The following is a 16,563-nucleotide window of genomic DNA, read 5'->3' on the forward strand; positions in this document are numbered from 1 at the left end:
CCACATGTTTGGTGTGTCTCCCAGGTGGCTTGTGGCAAACTTTAAACAACTCTTTTTATGGATATCTTTAAGAAATGGCTTTCTTCTTGCCACTCTTCCATAAAGGCCAGATTTGTGCAATATACGACTGATTGTTGTCCTATGGACAGAGTCTCCCACCTCAGCTGTAGATCTCTGCAGTTCATCCAGAGTGATCATGGGCCTCTTGGCTGCATCTCTGATCAGTCTTCTCCTTGTATGAGCTGAAAGTTTAGAGGGACGGCCAGGTCTTGGTAGATTTGCAGTGGTCTGATACTTCCATTTCAATATTATCGCTTGCACAGTGCTCCTTGGGATGTTTAAAGCTTGGGAAATCTTTTTGTATCCAAATCCGGCTTTAAACTTCTTCACAACAGTATCTCGGACCTGCCTGGTGTGTTCCTTGTTCTTCATGATGCTCTCTGCGCTTTTAACGGACCTCTGAGACTATCACAGTGCAGGTGCATTTATACGGAGACTTGATTACACACAGGTGGATTGTATTTATCATCATTAGTCATTTAGGTCAACATTGGATCATTCAGAGATCCTCACTGAACTTCTGGAGAGAGTTTGCTGCACTGAAAGTAAAGGGGCTGAATAATTTTGCACGCCCAATTTTTCAGTTTCTGATTTGTTAAAAAAGTTTGAAATATCCAATAAATGTCGTTCCACTTCATGATTGTGTCCAACTTGTTGTTGATTCTTCACAAAAAAATACAGTTTTATATCTTTATGTTTGAAGCCTGAAATGTGGCAAAAGGTCGCAAAGTTCAAGGGGGCCGAATACTTTCGCAAGGCACTGTACATGAAAACTCTCTTGGTAGATAGTGTGGTCTACAGTTACTCATGAGATACCTCAGGTGATTAATACCTGGAGATCTCTTTAGTATTAGACATCACGCACCAGCTATTACTGACAAATAGACACACTCCCCCACCCCTCGTCTACCAGACGTAACTGTTCTGTCCTGCCTATGCATGGAAAACCAAGCCAACTGTATATTATCTGTTTCGTCATTCAGCCAAGAAAAAATCTTCGTCCAGTTCGAGGTGAGTAATCACTGTTGTGATATCCAGAAGCTCTTTTTGGTCATAAGAGACGATTGCTGCAACATGTACAAAATAAGTTACAAACAATGTGAAAAAACACACAAAATAGTACAGTTGGTTAGGAGCCCGTAGAACGGCAGCCCTCCCCTCCGCCACCATTCTTCCCCAATGTGGAGTCCTGGAGCGTGTTATTCTCTGTGACCTGTGGGTTTCCCTTTGTCATCCTATGCCTGGAGATTGTGATAAGGCAGGGACAGCAAAGGGATGCTCAGCTTTCACCTCTGACTTCAACCCCCCCAACACTGATGGTCTGGCCAAACCTCAAAGAGATGATCAAATGAACCATTCTCTGACCAAGATGGCCATCCTGTAGTTATGTTGCCGGGATGCCAATATCCATTCTTGTGTTGTATGAATTACGTTTTTGAATGACATTTTATTTTTGTATGAAATCGCCAGTTGGTAAACCATCCCCTATGCAAATAATTGGCACATTAACAAACATTATAATATTTCACTGTGATAATTCATTTCATTTCATTTTGTGTGTGTTACTGTGTGTTGCAGGCCTTGGCCAGGGGGTCCCGTTGGTGTGTCTGATAGTAGAGGGAGGTCCTAATGTCATCTCCATCACCCTGGAGAGTCTGAAGGAGGAACCTCCCGTCCCCGTGGTGGTCTGTGATGGCAGCGGGAGGGCATCGGACATCATGTCCTTCGCTCACAAATACTGCGAGGAGGGAGGGTGAGGATAGACCTGTCTATCTACTGCTTCTAGTCTTTCTTCTTCAATCAATTCTTAATTTCTTCTTCTTGTTCTCATTCTTCTTTGTCCTGTACTACTACTAAATCACTCCCTCCTTCTAAAGTCTGATAACTGACGACGTGAGGGACCAGCTACTGGTGACCATACAGAAGACCTTCAACTATAGTAAGAGCCAATCACAGCAGATCCTGCTCATGGTCATGGAGTGCATGAAGAAGAAGGAGCTGGTGAGTAGAGGAATAACTCAAATAGGATCTACTTTTTAGCTAATTAAATTCAATGACATAAAATACATGTATATAACTAATTACATTGGATTACATAACAAATATACATCATTGAACTCAATGTACTTAAAATATTTACTTTAAAGGCCCAGTTGCTGTCAAAAACGTGGTTTATCTTTTTTATTTCACCTTTATTTAACCAGGTAGGCTAGTTGAGAACAAGTTCTCATTTACAACTGCGACCTGGCCAAGATAAAGCAAAGCAGTTCGACACATACAACAACACAGAGTTACACATGGAATAAAACAAACATACAGTCAATTATACAGTAGAAAAATCTTTAAACAGCATCTGCAAATGAGGTAAGATAAGAGAGGTAAGGCAATAAATAGGCCATGGTGGTGAAGTCATTACAATATAGCAATTAAACACTGGAATGGTAGCGTGTGCAGAAGATGAATGTGCAAGTAGAGATACTGGGGTGCAAAGGAGCAAGATAAATAAATACAGTATGGGGATGAGGTAGATTGGATAGGCTATTTACAGATGAGATATATACATTTCCAGTGATCTGTGAGCTGCTCTGACAGCTGGTGCTTAAAGCTAGTGAGGGAGATGGGAATCTCCAGCATCAGAGATGTTTGCAGTTCGTTCCAGTCATTGGCAGCAGAGAACTGGATGGAGAAGCGGCCAAAGGAAGAATTGGCTTTGGGGGTGACCGGTGAGATATACCTGCTGGAGTGCGTGCTACGAGTGGGTGCTGCTATGGTACCTTTGTTTGATATATATATTTCCACACTATAAGGTTGAAATAATACTGTGAAATTGTGAATATTATGATAAAGAAATGTCTGCATGTTTTGGTGGGATGTGGTTTTGGCATAACTGGTAACATCACCAGGTGATAAATGAGTTAATAGACAAATGAAAAAGAAAGTTGCAAATCTCTCTATGTAGTTTTCAGATGACCCCATCCTCACTCAGACCACTTGCAGACAGTTCTAGACAAATTCTTGCTTGAGAAATTGCTCATTGCTAAGAAGATATTGTTGTTTATTTTTTACCATTTTAATTGATAACAATTACAGAAAGGTTCTTAATTGCTACCCAGAAATGATTTGAAATTGAGATAAAATGGGTGCGTTGGACCTATTGTACTGTTGAAAAATTTGTTCACCCATTCATTCCCTCATCTGTGGACTTCCTCCATTGGTATTATGAATAAACATGTTCCCTACAACTCTCCCATATCTGTCTGTTGCAGTAACAGGTTGGTCATTACGTCACGTGTTTTTCATCATGTAATCAGGCCTGTGTGTATCACTCATACAGCTCTACCTCCCAGCCCTGAGTGATTCATATCTCATCACCACCAGTAATATAAGGATTTATCTCCCAGCCCTGAGTGATTCATATCTCATCACCACCAGTAATGTAAGGATTTATCTCCCAGCCCTGAGTGAATCATATCTCATCACCACCAGTAATGTAGAGCTTACAACCCGCGACTAGAGTGGAAAGGTTCTAATCTACACTGTAGATCTTTTTAATTCCATGTATTTTGTATTTGTATTTATTAGGGATCACCATTAGTCAATGCCAAGGCAGCATCTACTCTTCCTAGGGTTCAAACACATTAAGGCACTTACATTACATATAAAACAAGACAAAACATCATTACACCACTACAATATAACATGTATAATACCACCATACAACAATTATTTTACTAGGCAAGTCAGTTAAGAACAAATGTTTAATTTCAATGACAGCCTAACACTGATCAGGGGCAGAACGACAGATTTATACCTTGTCAGCTCAGGGATTTGAACTTGCAACCTTTCGGTTACCAGTCCAACACTCTTAGCACTAGGCTACCCTGCCACCCTGCCACCCAGCAATGTGCAGTCCCAGTCAAATGTTTGGACACACCTACTCATTCAAGGCTTTTTCTTATTTTTACTATTTTCTACATTGTAAAATAATAGTGAAGACATACAAACTATGGTAAAACACATACGGAATTATGTAGTAACCAAAAAAGTGTTAAACAAATTAAAATGTTATATTTTAGATTCTTCAAAGTAGCCACACTTTGCCTTTATGACAGCTTTGCACACAAATCTGTCGTTCTGCCCTGAAGAGGCAGTTAACCCACTGTTCCTAGGCCGTCATCGTAAATAATAATTTCTTCTTAACTGACTTGCCTAGTTAAAAAAGTTAAAATAAATAAAATAAGGTATTTTTTAAAATCTGATACTACTGCTTGCATCAGTTACCTGGAATAGAGTTCCATGTAGTCATAGCTCTATGTAGTACTGTGCGCCTCCCATAGTCTGTTCTGGTGATTGTGAACAGACCTCTGGTAGCATGTCTTGTGGGGTATGCATGGGTGTCTGATCTGTGTGCTAGTAGTTCAAACAGACCTCTGGTAGCATGTCTTGTGGGGTATGCATGGGTGTCTGAGCTGTGTGCTAGTAGTTCAAACAGACACCTCGCTGCATTCAGCATGTCAACACTTCTTACAAAAACAAGTAGTGATGAAGTCAGTCTCTCCTCCATTTTGAGACGTGATAGATTAAATGCATATTATTAATTTCAGCACTCTGTGTACATCCAAGGGCCAGCCTTGCTGCCCTGTGCTGAGCCAACTACAATTTTCCTAAGGCCTTTTTTTGTGGCACCTGACCACATGATTGAACAGTAGTCCAGGTGCAACAAAATTAGGGTCTGTATGACCTGCCTTGTTAATAGTGCTGTTAAGAAGAGAGCAGCGCTTTATTATGGACAGACTTCTCCCCATCTTACCTACTGTTGTATCAATATGTTTTGACCATCCAGAGTTACTCCAAGCAATTTAGTCACCTCCGCTTGCTCCACATTATTCAATACACTGTTTAGTTGAGGTTTAGGGTTTAGTGAATGATTTGTCCCAAATACAATGCTTTTAGTTGTAGAAATATTTAGGACAAACTCTTTATTTAACCTTTATTTAACTAGACAAGACTTAAGAAAAAAATCTTATTTACAATGACAGCCTAGGAACAGTGTGTTAACTGCCTTGTTCAGGGGCAGAATTACATATTTTTATCTTGTCAGCTTGGGGGTTCGATCTAGCAACCTTTCAGTTACTATCACTATCATCTGTAAATGAGAACGTGTTCTCAGTCAACTTACCTGGTAAAATAACGGATAAATATATATATATATTTTTAATTTAAAAAATTGTCCAACGCTCTAACCACTAGGCTACCTGCCACCCCTATTCCTTGCCAACCACTCTGAAACTAACTGCAGCTGTTAAGTGTTGCAGTAATTTCACTCACTGTAGTAGCTGACGTGTATAGTGTTGAGTCATCTGCATACCATTAGTAAAGATTGAAAAAAGGAAAGAGCCTAGACAGCTGCCCTGGGGAATTATTGATGTAATCAGTATAAAGTACTGACAATCCATCAGCCTAAGTGCCTTCACAGTCAGCAGAGTACTGATCGATCAGTATGGAGCAGTCTGATAGGCTGATAGGTCAACTGCAAGCAGCCTGAAAGGTTGATAAGTCAGTGGACTTGGACAGCCTGATAGGGCAGTGCAGCGGCACCATTTATGCACCTGCAGCAGATCCTTAGTGGTACTAAGTGATGTGATTAGTGGTTTAAAACTCAGGGAAGATAATCCATCTGAGACTCACTCCTCCCTTCATACATCTGGACTGGACAGATCAGAGCACAGGACCACCTGGTCTGCCAACAGCCAGGCCTCAGCCCATCCAACCACAGTAGCAATAACCTGGACAGCCCTGCTCTGAGCAGTCCTGACCTACAGTATATTACATACTGAGCCAGACAGATAGAAAAGAGGATCCATCTCCTTAATCCACCCAGAGGTTCCTCAGCTCATGCTAATATACCCAAGCCTGTCCCGGTCCATCCCCAGAGTGCAGAGCTGTCTCACAAAGACAGTGATGTGATATCACTATCACCAATGTCTGGATCCTTGGAGTAATATACCTTAATTCCCTTGACCGACACAGCAGACTTTCCAGCCCTCTCATATCAGACTTATTTAAGCTGACCATGTTAAGACCAACAGTCCCTGCTATGATTTTTTTAACTGACATTTAAAGGCAATTATCCCACATTAGCAGAGACTGCATTCACAGTAAACGTCGCACATGTCGGCTTAATCTTAAATGATCTTTACATTTCAATTGTGAAGTCTGTAACACTTCAGGGAAACAAAATTAATAGAGCCCTTAGTCTCCATATAAGCAAATATCATGAAGAAAAACGTATATAATATTCACTCATTTATTTATTCACTCACATGATCAGACTTTCACATACAGTATCTGACCTGGATGTTGTTTTTTGACCTGAACCTTAAACTGAGAGCCTGAGCACTTGAAGTATTGCCAACCTGAGATAGAGTACTTCATGACAAGATGTAGACCACACCATCTATCAAGAGAGTTTTCATCAATATTTTTTGTACCAGTCTATCTACCACCACTTACCGACGCTGGCACCAAGACCGCAGTCAATGCTCATCCAGAAGCGGCGCTCCTAGTGGCCAGGGACTTTAATGCAGGCAAACTTAAATACGTTTTACCTCATTTCTACCAGCATGGCACATGTGCAAACTGAGGACCACGTTTACTCCACACACAGACGCATCCAAATCTCTCCCCCGCCCTCCATATGACACATCTGACCATAATTATATCCTCCTGATTCCTGCTTACAAGCAAAAACTAAAGTAGGAAGTACCAGTGACTTGCTCAATATGGAAGTGGTCAGATAACGCGGATGCTACGCTATAGGACTGTCTTGCTAGCACAGACTGGAATATGTTCCGGTATTCATCTAATGGCATTGAGGAGTACACCACCTCAGTCACCGGCTTCATCAATGAGTACAGCGACGACATACCCACAGTGACCGCGCGTACATATCCCAACCAGAAGCCATGCATTACAGGCAACGTCCGCACCAAGTTAAAGACTAGAGCTGCCTCTTTCAAGGAGCAGGACACTAATCCAGACGCTTGTAAGAAATCCCGCTATGCCCTCAGACGAACCATCAAACAGGCAAAGCATCAATACAGGACTAAGATTGAATCCTACAACACCAGCTCTGACACTCGCAGGATGTGGCAGGGCTTGCAAACTATTACGGACTTGCAAGGGAAACCCAGCTCCGAGCTGCACAGTGACGCGAGCCTACCAGATGGGCTAAATGCCTTTTATGATTGCTTCGAGGTAAGCATCACTGAACCATGCATGAGAGCACCAGCTGTTCCGGATGACTGTGTGATCACACTCTCCGTAGCCGATGTGAGCAAGAACTTTAACCCTTGTGTGGAGTTCGGGTCTGTGGGATCCATTTTAAAAGTTTACTAAAATAAAAATGATACAATGAATAATTTATTGGCCTTGGCTCATTTTCTGTGAAGAACATGTCAAATAACACTGTGCACCCCCCTACACATTTATATTACATATGTGGTGACCGGGGTAATACAAGTGTGGAAATTGAGTGATTAGGTGAAAACAAGTAAAAATGAAACAAAAAGGTTTAATGTGTGCCCTCACTCTGTCTTCCTCTCCTTCCTGGGCCTGCTGTTTCAACACAGCACCAAGAACATGCCTGTCTCCCGCTTTTCTCGCACTCTTTACCCTTTGTAGTGTGTGAAACTACACAATGCCCTGAGGAACCTGCACAATGTTATTACATTACATTATTTCAATACATTGTAAAAAAGTATGTTCTACACACACTACACCAGCCAGATGCACATTGGGGGAGGGACAAAACTAATGAATAGCTTTGCGTGTGTGGCTCCTTACCACAATCAATCAGTAAGGCAAAAATAATCTCTGCTCAGAGCACTTAGAAATAATAATAACTCATCAGCAGCCTGCAGGAGGAGAAATATGTATGTCAAAATATTTTGAAATTGAATGGTCTTCTTTCCCAAGGAATGAACCACACCGCATGGCTACCAATGTGAAAAGAATGCAACCAGGGCTGACACAGATGGCGGTTACTCATGTGCAGAACATAGGCTTCTTTTGAACTGTTGATCCCAGACACCATCCAGAAAATCATTCTGGACTGGACTCATTTGGAGGGAAGGCGTGTTTATGGAGAGAGATGGACCAAACTCATTTGCATGCATACTTCAGGGTTCTTATCATTGCTGGTGTTTCAGGTCCAATGGGGAATCCACATAATCCTTGTGGAATGCAAAAACTGGCAAAGAACCTTTCTGCATAACAATGTCTTGGAAAACCTCCACATTATTTCCAGGATTATCCGCTTCGATGATAAAGACACCAGACCAGTTTGGCGGCAGAGAGACAAGCTAGCTGCAATCAGGTCAGTGCAGAGAGACACGCTAGCTGTAATCAGGTCAGTGCAGAGAGACAAGCTAGCTGTAATCAGGTCAGTGCAGAAAGACAAGCTAGCTGTAATCAGATCAGTGCAGAGAGACAAGCTAGCTGTAATCAGGTCAGTGCAGAGAGACAAGCTAGCTGCAATCAGGTCAGTACAGAGAGACAAGCTAGCTGTAATCAGGTCAGTGCAGAGAGACAAGCTAGCTGTAATCAGGTCAGTGCAGAGAGACAAGCTAGCTGCAATCAGGTCAGTGCAGAGAGACAAGCTAGCTGTAATCAGGTCAGTGCAGAGAGACAAGCTAGCTGCAATCAGGTCAGTGCAGAGAGACAAGCTAGCTGCAATCAGGTCAGTACAGAGAGACAAGCTAGCTGCAATCAGGTCAGTGCAGAGAGACACGCTAGCTGTAATCAGGTCAGTGCAGAGAGACAAGCTAGCTGTAATCAGGTCAGTGCAGAGAGACAAGCTAGCTGTAATCAGGTCAGTGCAGAGAGACAAGCTAGCTGTAATCAGGTCAGTGCAGAGAGACAAGCTAGCTGTAATCAGGTCAGTGCAGAGAGACAAGCTAGCTGTAATCAGGTCAGTGCAGAGAGACAAGCTAGCTGTAATCAGGTCAGTGCAGAAAGACAAGCTAGCAGTAAACAGATCAGTGCAGAGAGAATAGCTAGCTGTAATCAGTTCAGTGCAGAGAGACAAGCTAGCTGCAATCAGGTCAGTACAGAGAGACAAGCTAGCTGTAATCAGGTCAGTGCAGAGAGACAAGCTAGTTATAATCAGGTCAGTGCAGAGAGACAAGCTAGCTGCAATCAGGTCAGTGCAGAGAGACAAGCTAGCTGCAATCAGGTCAGTGCAGAGAGACAAGCTAGCTGTAATCAGGTCAGTGCAGAGAGAGAGACAAGCTAGCTGTAATCAGGTCAGTACAGAGAGACAAGCTAGCTGTAATCAGGTCAGTGCGGAGAGACAAGCTAGCTGTAATCAGGTCAGTGCGGAGAGACAAGCTAGCTGTAATCAGGTCAGTGCAGAGAGACAATCTAGCTGTAATCAGGTCAGTGCAGAGAGACAAGCTAGCTGCAATCAGGTCATTGCAGAGAGACAAGCTAGCTGTAATCAGGTCAGTGCAGAGAGAGAGACAAGCTAGCTGTAATCAGGTCAGTACAGAGAGACAAGCTAGCTGTAATCAGGTCAGTGCGGAGAGACAAGCTAGCTGTAATCAGGTCAGTGCAGATAGACAATCTAGCTGTAATCAGGTCAGTGCAGAGAGTCAAGCTAGCTGCAATCAGGTCAGTGCAGAGAGACAAGCTAGCTGCAATCAGGTCAGTGCCGAGAGATGAGCTAGCTGCAATCAGGTCAGTGCAGAGAGACAAGCTAGCTGCAATCAGGTCAGTGCAGAGAGACAAGCTAGCTGTAATCAGGTCAGTACAGAGAGACAAGCTAGCTGTAATCAGGTCAGTGCGGAGAGACAAGCTAGCTGTAATCAGGTCAGTGCAGAGAGACAAGCTAGCTGCAATCAGGTCAGTGCAGAGAGACAAGCTAGCTGTAATCAGGTCAGTGCGGAGAGACAAGCTAGCTGTAATCAGGTCAGTGCAGAGAGACAAGCTAGCTGCAATCAGGTCAGTGCAGAGAGACAAGCTAGCTGCAATCAGGTCAGTACAGAAAGACAAGCTAGCTGCAATCAGGTCAGTGCCGAGAGATGAGCTAGCTGTAATCAGGTCAGTGCAGAGAGACAAGTTAGCTGTAATCAGGTCAGTGCAGAAAGACAAGCTAGTGTTAGTGTTTAAATACTGGAGAGTTGAGACCAAATCACGGACGCTGGACAGAGTGGATTTCAGTTGTAACAAAAGACAGTTTTAATGAGTCAGAGATATCTTGTCCCGCAGTTTTACGTGCACGGACCTAGTTCACATAACTCGGCAAGGAGCCAGGTGAAAAAGAGGCCTTATACAACGGTTACATTCATTTTTATACATAGAATAAAGTAGGTGGAGTCTTGTTGTTTCGGTCTTCTTGACTGGTTGGAGGGTTGGAGGCGGGCCTTGCTCTAGCCAGAGCGGGCCCCATTGGTGCACAGCAAAAGTCCTTTGCTCTTGGGACCGGCCAGTAGAGGGAGATGAGATGTTTATACAAGGAAGAGGGGGTCAGTCTTATGGCTGGGTGTATGTGTTCTTACGACGGAATGTCTTTGTTTATATGAGCTATGTGTATGAATATTTATATAACAAATCCCCCTCTTCACATCTATTAGACGTGAAAACTATAGTGCAATGGTGGTGGTTGCATTCGTGGTGCTTCTAACCTTGTCTGGTGTGTATGGTGGGTCTGTAGGTGTAGTGCTACGTTTGGGACGAGAGTGATTGGAGGGAGTGATATCAGGAAAAGAGTTAGGGAAATGTGTAGGGGTTGGTGTACGTGATGTGGCAGGGTGAAATAGTTGTTCAATTAACCATGTGAAAGTCCTAGGGTTACTCCAAATATCAGTAGGAATATCACAAATAAGGGACCAGTTATCCCCAGCCTCACCCAGAGAGGGAGAAATGTCCCTCTAACTGGGCGAGGTTCCCTTCTCAGGGGAGGCGGAGTTTGATGCCGCATCACCTGAGGAAGGAGTGTCTTCATTTGGAATCGAATTTAGGCCGCTCAAATCAGCTCTGACTTCAGTCAGTGTTCTAGAAGGAATTGGGGCTGGGGTGCAATGTGTAAGGTGGTGCCAAGGTGCGCCTGATTTACCTTTGACCTGGACTGAGTGTGAAGTAACCTCCTTCACTTTGTACGGTCCAGTCCACCTGGGTTCCAGCCACTTTCTCTTGTGGACTATAACCCTCACCCAGTCACCAACCTTTACCTTCAGTAGTGGCGTGTCCCCCGGCAGCTCCCCCTCCTGGACCTTGTGAACCTGGGTAGAGAGTGCTGCAGAGAGAACCGTCAGTTTTTTCACATAATTAGACATTACAATTTGTTGTACATCAAGGGCGGGCATATGACCTCCCTCCCTTGGTGGACCATGCATGACTCTACCAGTCATTATCCCATGAGGCACATACTTTAGCTATCTTAGCTTTTGCTTTTGGTTTGACGTTCCACCAGATTTTGGGATTGGGGCCTGTACACAGATCCAAATCTGTGGGTTATGCCAAATCTTTCTTCAACCTGTCTCAGGTGTTTGTTAAATGTGAGCCATTTGTCAAATTTGATTTGTCTTGGGATGCCATACCTGGGTATTAGTTTGGTTTGTAGCCACTCAAAGACTGACCTAGCATCCTCCCCTTTTGTTAGTATTGCCTCTACCCATTTGGAGAACCTATCTACTATAACTAGGAGATAGCGTTTGCCTTTAGATAAATTGTCGGGGCCCATGTCGGTGTAGTCTATACTAATATCCTGAAAACATGCATTAGGTATTAAGTATGAGCCCATTGGTGTTCGATATGGTTTCTTTGGGTTGTGTCTGTCACAAACATTGCATTCGTCACAAAATAAATCATCGTCATAAAATAAGTCAGTCATATTTTTTATGTGAGGGTGCCACCAGATGTGCGAGGCCTTTTTGGAGGGTCCTTAGTTTGCCTTCGTGTGTGGGGCCATGTGTTTCTCATAAAAGTTCTGGGTCCATCAGTGTGGCCTGCTTCATGGGCATGGGCTGAGTCTGTATAGATATTCAGTCTTTCCTTTTCCTCTGATGAGGACCTGCGTCAATCCGATGATTTCAGCTAATTTGGCCGATGCTGGTTGAGGGATGATGGCTGATAGAAGGGTGACATCACGAGGTGAGCTGTTTTTTCAATAGCTTTTGCTACTGCAGCAACGTATCTGGAGCATGTTGACTGTCCTACCTCAATGTGGTCAAGTTTGAAGAGTAGTACATCAAGACCCTTCTCTCCCCCTCTTGTTTCTGGAATAGGACGGATGAGGTGAATCCTTCCCTTTCAGAAACATCCAAATGGAACTTGTTCTTGTAGTCAGGTGCAGTCAGAGCTGCCGCCGCTGATAGATCTGTTTTCAGGAGTGCTATGGCTGTTGATGCTTCAGCCGTCCAGGCCAGGGGTGCATGGAGGTTCCTTGATCGTAGGATGACCGGTGCTGCCACCCCCTCTGGGCCACACCCAATGGTACAACACCTGATAGGTGGGGTCAGGTGCATCATGTCTTCGTCCCAGTCTGCAGTGTAGAGGCAGTCATCAGTTTCTGTTGCATTGAGTGTGCAATGGATCTCAGCTTGGGGAGTCTTATATGGGTGCAGAGTGTAGATTTGAGCTTTCAGTTGGTTGAACTTAAACTGGATGTGAGGGGTGGCAGGCCCTGTGGATAGGCATTTTAGCTAGTACACTTCTTGGGCTTCAGACAGTGTGGTCATCGGCAGGAGTGGCATCCTCATCATTCTTACTGGGCGATCAGGTGTTGAAGTGGGAGGGTTGGTTGAAATCTTGCTGATCCTGCTGCATGTGGCTAGATTCTGGGTGGTTGTATGCTGGCTGTTGCTGATGCATGGGTGTGGGTCCTGGTTGCTGATGTTGCAGAGGTGGGTTTCCCCCACTTCCTCTTGCTCTCCATTGCTGTTGCTGCGGGGAGAGTGGTTTCATGCAATCTCTGGCATAGTGACCGGAAATTCCGCAGTTATAACACTGATAGTTTCCCTTTCTGGGTTGTCCAGTGAAGGGCCCTCGTTGAGCCCATTGTGGCTGTTGTTGTTGCATGATATACTGCTGTGGGGGAGGGTATTGGGGTGGTTGGGCCCCCCTATTGGCCGTGAGTGAGGCTGCCTGCTGTTGGATCATCTGAGAGACAGTCTGGGCCACTATTTGGGAGATGTCTGTTTTGGTTCCCGGGTCCTTCGTTTCTTCCGCCACCATCTGTTTCTTAGGTTTTTCTCCTTGTTGTGCTTCCTTCAATTGGAGTTTCAGGAGTTGTACCTGGAGGGACTGCACCTGGCTCTCAGCACCCCCTCTTTCCTTGTTGTGCTGGGTCACATGGTGGTGCACATGCATATTGAATTGGGTCAGAGGAAGTGCAATCAACCCTACCGTTCCTCTGAGTTTGGTTTTAACATCTCCAGGACACCCGTTGACCACCATTTCCTTCCACATGCTGAGTGTGGTATCAGTGTGATCGAATGGTTCTTCGTGGACCGATCTCCATGTGGTCTTAGCCCTGTCCAGGTATGCTGCAGGTTGCTCACCTGGGTTGATTGTAAAGGAGGATAAGGTGGCATGGTTTCTTTCTGTAGGGTATGCTCTCCGTAGAACTTCCCATAATCTGGTACGGAAGTGGTCTATGGGCAGTGTTGGGGCCCGCCATCCAAGGTCAGCTGCTGTCATGAGGGCCTCCATGGTTCCGTGGTCGGTGGCTCTTGCTAGAAGTGCTTTCATGTTTCATGCTCCTCCATGTAGGCTAGGCATCTGTCCCATCAGTGTTGTTAAATCAGTCATTTTCCAGGGCTGGTACTCCACAGTGTGTGCATCACCTGGTGTCGGTCGCAGGGGGTACTGTCCTGCCATCTCCTGCTCTCGCTCTCTTCTATCAGCAATTCTGGAGGACCGACGGAGTGTTTCGGACCCCATTGTTTCGGTAACTTTGGTTACTGTTCCTCTCATTATGCCTTCCACACGGTAGGCTCCCTCTCTGTTGTTATCTTGGTTAGCTATTAGCTCCCTGAGTTCCTTAGCTCGAGCTATTGATGATTTCAGCAGCTCCTGCATCTTAGTCACGTTTGGAGCTCCCATCGGAGCTGGGGTGAGCACCATGTAAATTTCTTCTTCGTTTTCGATATCCATGTTCTGATGACAGTCCTCCCTATCCGTCTGATAGAAGTGGTTTGAATCTAATCTTGTTTGTAGGTGTCCTCTGGTTTCAGAGGTGAGAGAGTTCACAGAGGAGCATTGCGGCCTCCGTTCCTGGGGGAGGTCTCCTTCTCCTGGAATCCCAGTTTCGAACTGTTCACATACCATATGGCCAGCCGTTATCCCCAGTGTAATTTCCCCTTTTAACTCCCCTTGGTCTATTCTCAGAACTGGAGCCTGTATTGTGGGAGGTGCCCTGGGCAGGAATGGGTTGTGTGACGGGCTCCGGTGATTTTGTCCCTTTGAGTATGGCGGGGGCTGAACTGCCTCCATTGTCAATTGTGGATATAGTGAAGGAGAAACGGCCACAGGGGGAGCCGTGGGCAAGTTCTCAGGCGGAGCTTTAACATCCCCCGACGCCACAATAGCCACGCACATCATGTCTGGTGTGTTTTTGGGTAGCACCCTCCTACTCTCCTGTATGGCCCATGTCCCTATCTTGAGCTCCGCCTCCGCTCTCTCTCTCTCTCTCGTACCTACTTTTTTGAACCTGTGTATCTTGTTTCTCTCCGCCTCACTCGCTTTTGCATGCTCTACTGCATCCTCTAATTCTGTCTGCATATCTTGGAGTTTCCCCCCTGTAGGGGGTCCTCCGCTAAAATAACTTGCTTGTGTCCATTTTATCCGTAATCCTTTCCACACTTTCTCCACTTTCCCATACTGTTCTTTACCTCCCGCTCTATCAATCATACTCTGATCTAAATATTCATTGAATTTTAGTTTGGGCGTGGTGGCTGCAGACATTTTATCTAGTTCGTCTGAATATGAGTATAATGGGTTTTTTAGGTATATTCAATCCTTACTATGTGGTGTTTATTTCTATCGTTGTATGCTTAGCCCGTCCCTGGTCGAGACCAGGGATGTACTGCTGTACTGGCTATGGCTTATCTCTTCCACCCCCACCCTCGCATACAAAGGGGGTTATCAGTATGTGACGCCCGCCACGTGTGTGTTTCTCCGGTATTTTATTTGAATTTGTTCAGCGATTCGTTTAGGTATTTTCTAGAAATGATTCGGCGATTTCCTTTTGAACAATATATCCGTGAATATATGCGGTTCTATAACAATTTTCAGAGTAATTCTAGCTCTGTAGGAAATATAGATAGAATTTCTAGACAACTAAGAGTTGTTCAGTGAATTATTTAAATACTTTCTGTAAACAATTCAGTAACTTCCTTTATGAACTTATATCAGTAAATTTGAGCGATTCTATAGCAATTGTCAGAATAATTCTATATCTTTAGGAAATATGGATAGAATAGAAAAACCCAAAAATCAGTGTGTAGCTTTTAACGTCTGTCAAACAAAGTCTGTACTAAGCTCGGCGGCTTATTTAAATACTTTCTAGAAACAATTCAGTAAGTTCCTTTATGAACTTATATCAGTAAATTCCAGCGATTCTATAGCAATTGTCAGAATAATTTTAAACTTTAGGCAATATCAACAGGAATGAAAAAAAAACGAAAATCAGTATTCCAGCCCGGCTGCTGTCAATCAAAGTTGCACGGCCATTCGATACTAAGGTAGCTTTGTCTATCAGCACGTGTGCCTAATAGCCCAGTTACGTATCGCAACCTAGCGGTTTACTCCGCGACAAGCGTTTCTTTCAATTTAATTTCCCCGGGTCTCAGAATCATGGAACGTCAACATGGAACGTCAACTTCAGAACAAATAGGGTCCCTGGAGGAATTTAACACATTGGTCAATCACAATTCACACATTCCTATTAAAATAACTGAGTATAGGCCAATTAATAAGAATATATATATATATATATATATATATATATATTTTTTTTTACAAAACAAGATATCTTTAATCAATGTCTTAGGTTCTTATGTAAAACATTTTGGGCACCGATTCATACTCACGCCCAGTACTTTCTGATCAAAATTTGGTTTAGGCTATTATACAATATGCAGATTTCGATATAACAGGCTCTGCTCACCTTATATAGAGCGCTCCGATCAGATTTCCTGAGGCAAGATGAATGGCTGGGGAAGTCACTCTTCCGTCTGATTTTTTAGCCGTGATCAGTCTCGTCCTCTCAAACTTATCATAGATCGAATTCAAGAATAACCAAACTCTGCTACCAAGTTCTGTTAGTGTTTAAATACTGGAGAGTTGAGACCAAATCACGGACGCTGGACAGAGTGGATTTCAGTTGTAACAAAAGACAGTTTTAATGAGTCGTGCCGAGTGCCGAGAGATGAGCTAGCTGCAATCAGGTCAGTGCAGAGAGACAAGCTAGCTGCAATCAGGTCAGTGCAGAGAGACAAG

General features: G+C 44.0%; 1 protein-coding gene across 1 annotated transcript in view; it reads left to right on the top strand.

The window, feature by feature from the left end:
- Window positions 1–16,563, top strand: part of LOC139378620 (transient receptor potential cation channel subfamily M member 1-like) — a 147,411-nt gene that overhangs the window by 61,126 nt on the left and 69,722 nt on the right. Inside the window, exons 7-8 of the mRNA XM_071120953.1 lie at window positions 1,639–1,813; window positions 1,938–2,061. Coding sequence (XP_070977054.1) covers window positions 1,639–1,813; window positions 1,938–2,061 — 299 coding nt within the window. The remainder of the gene's footprint in view (window positions 1–1,638; window positions 1,814–1,937; window positions 2,062–16,563) is intronic.

This window comes from Oncorhynchus clarkii, chromosome 2 (assembly GCF_045791955.1).
Source record: "Oncorhynchus clarkii lewisi isolate Uvic-CL-2024 chromosome 2, UVic_Ocla_1.0, whole genome shotgun sequence".
NCBI classification, from domain to species: Eukaryota; Metazoa; Chordata; class Actinopteri; order Salmoniformes; family Salmonidae; genus Oncorhynchus; species Oncorhynchus clarkii.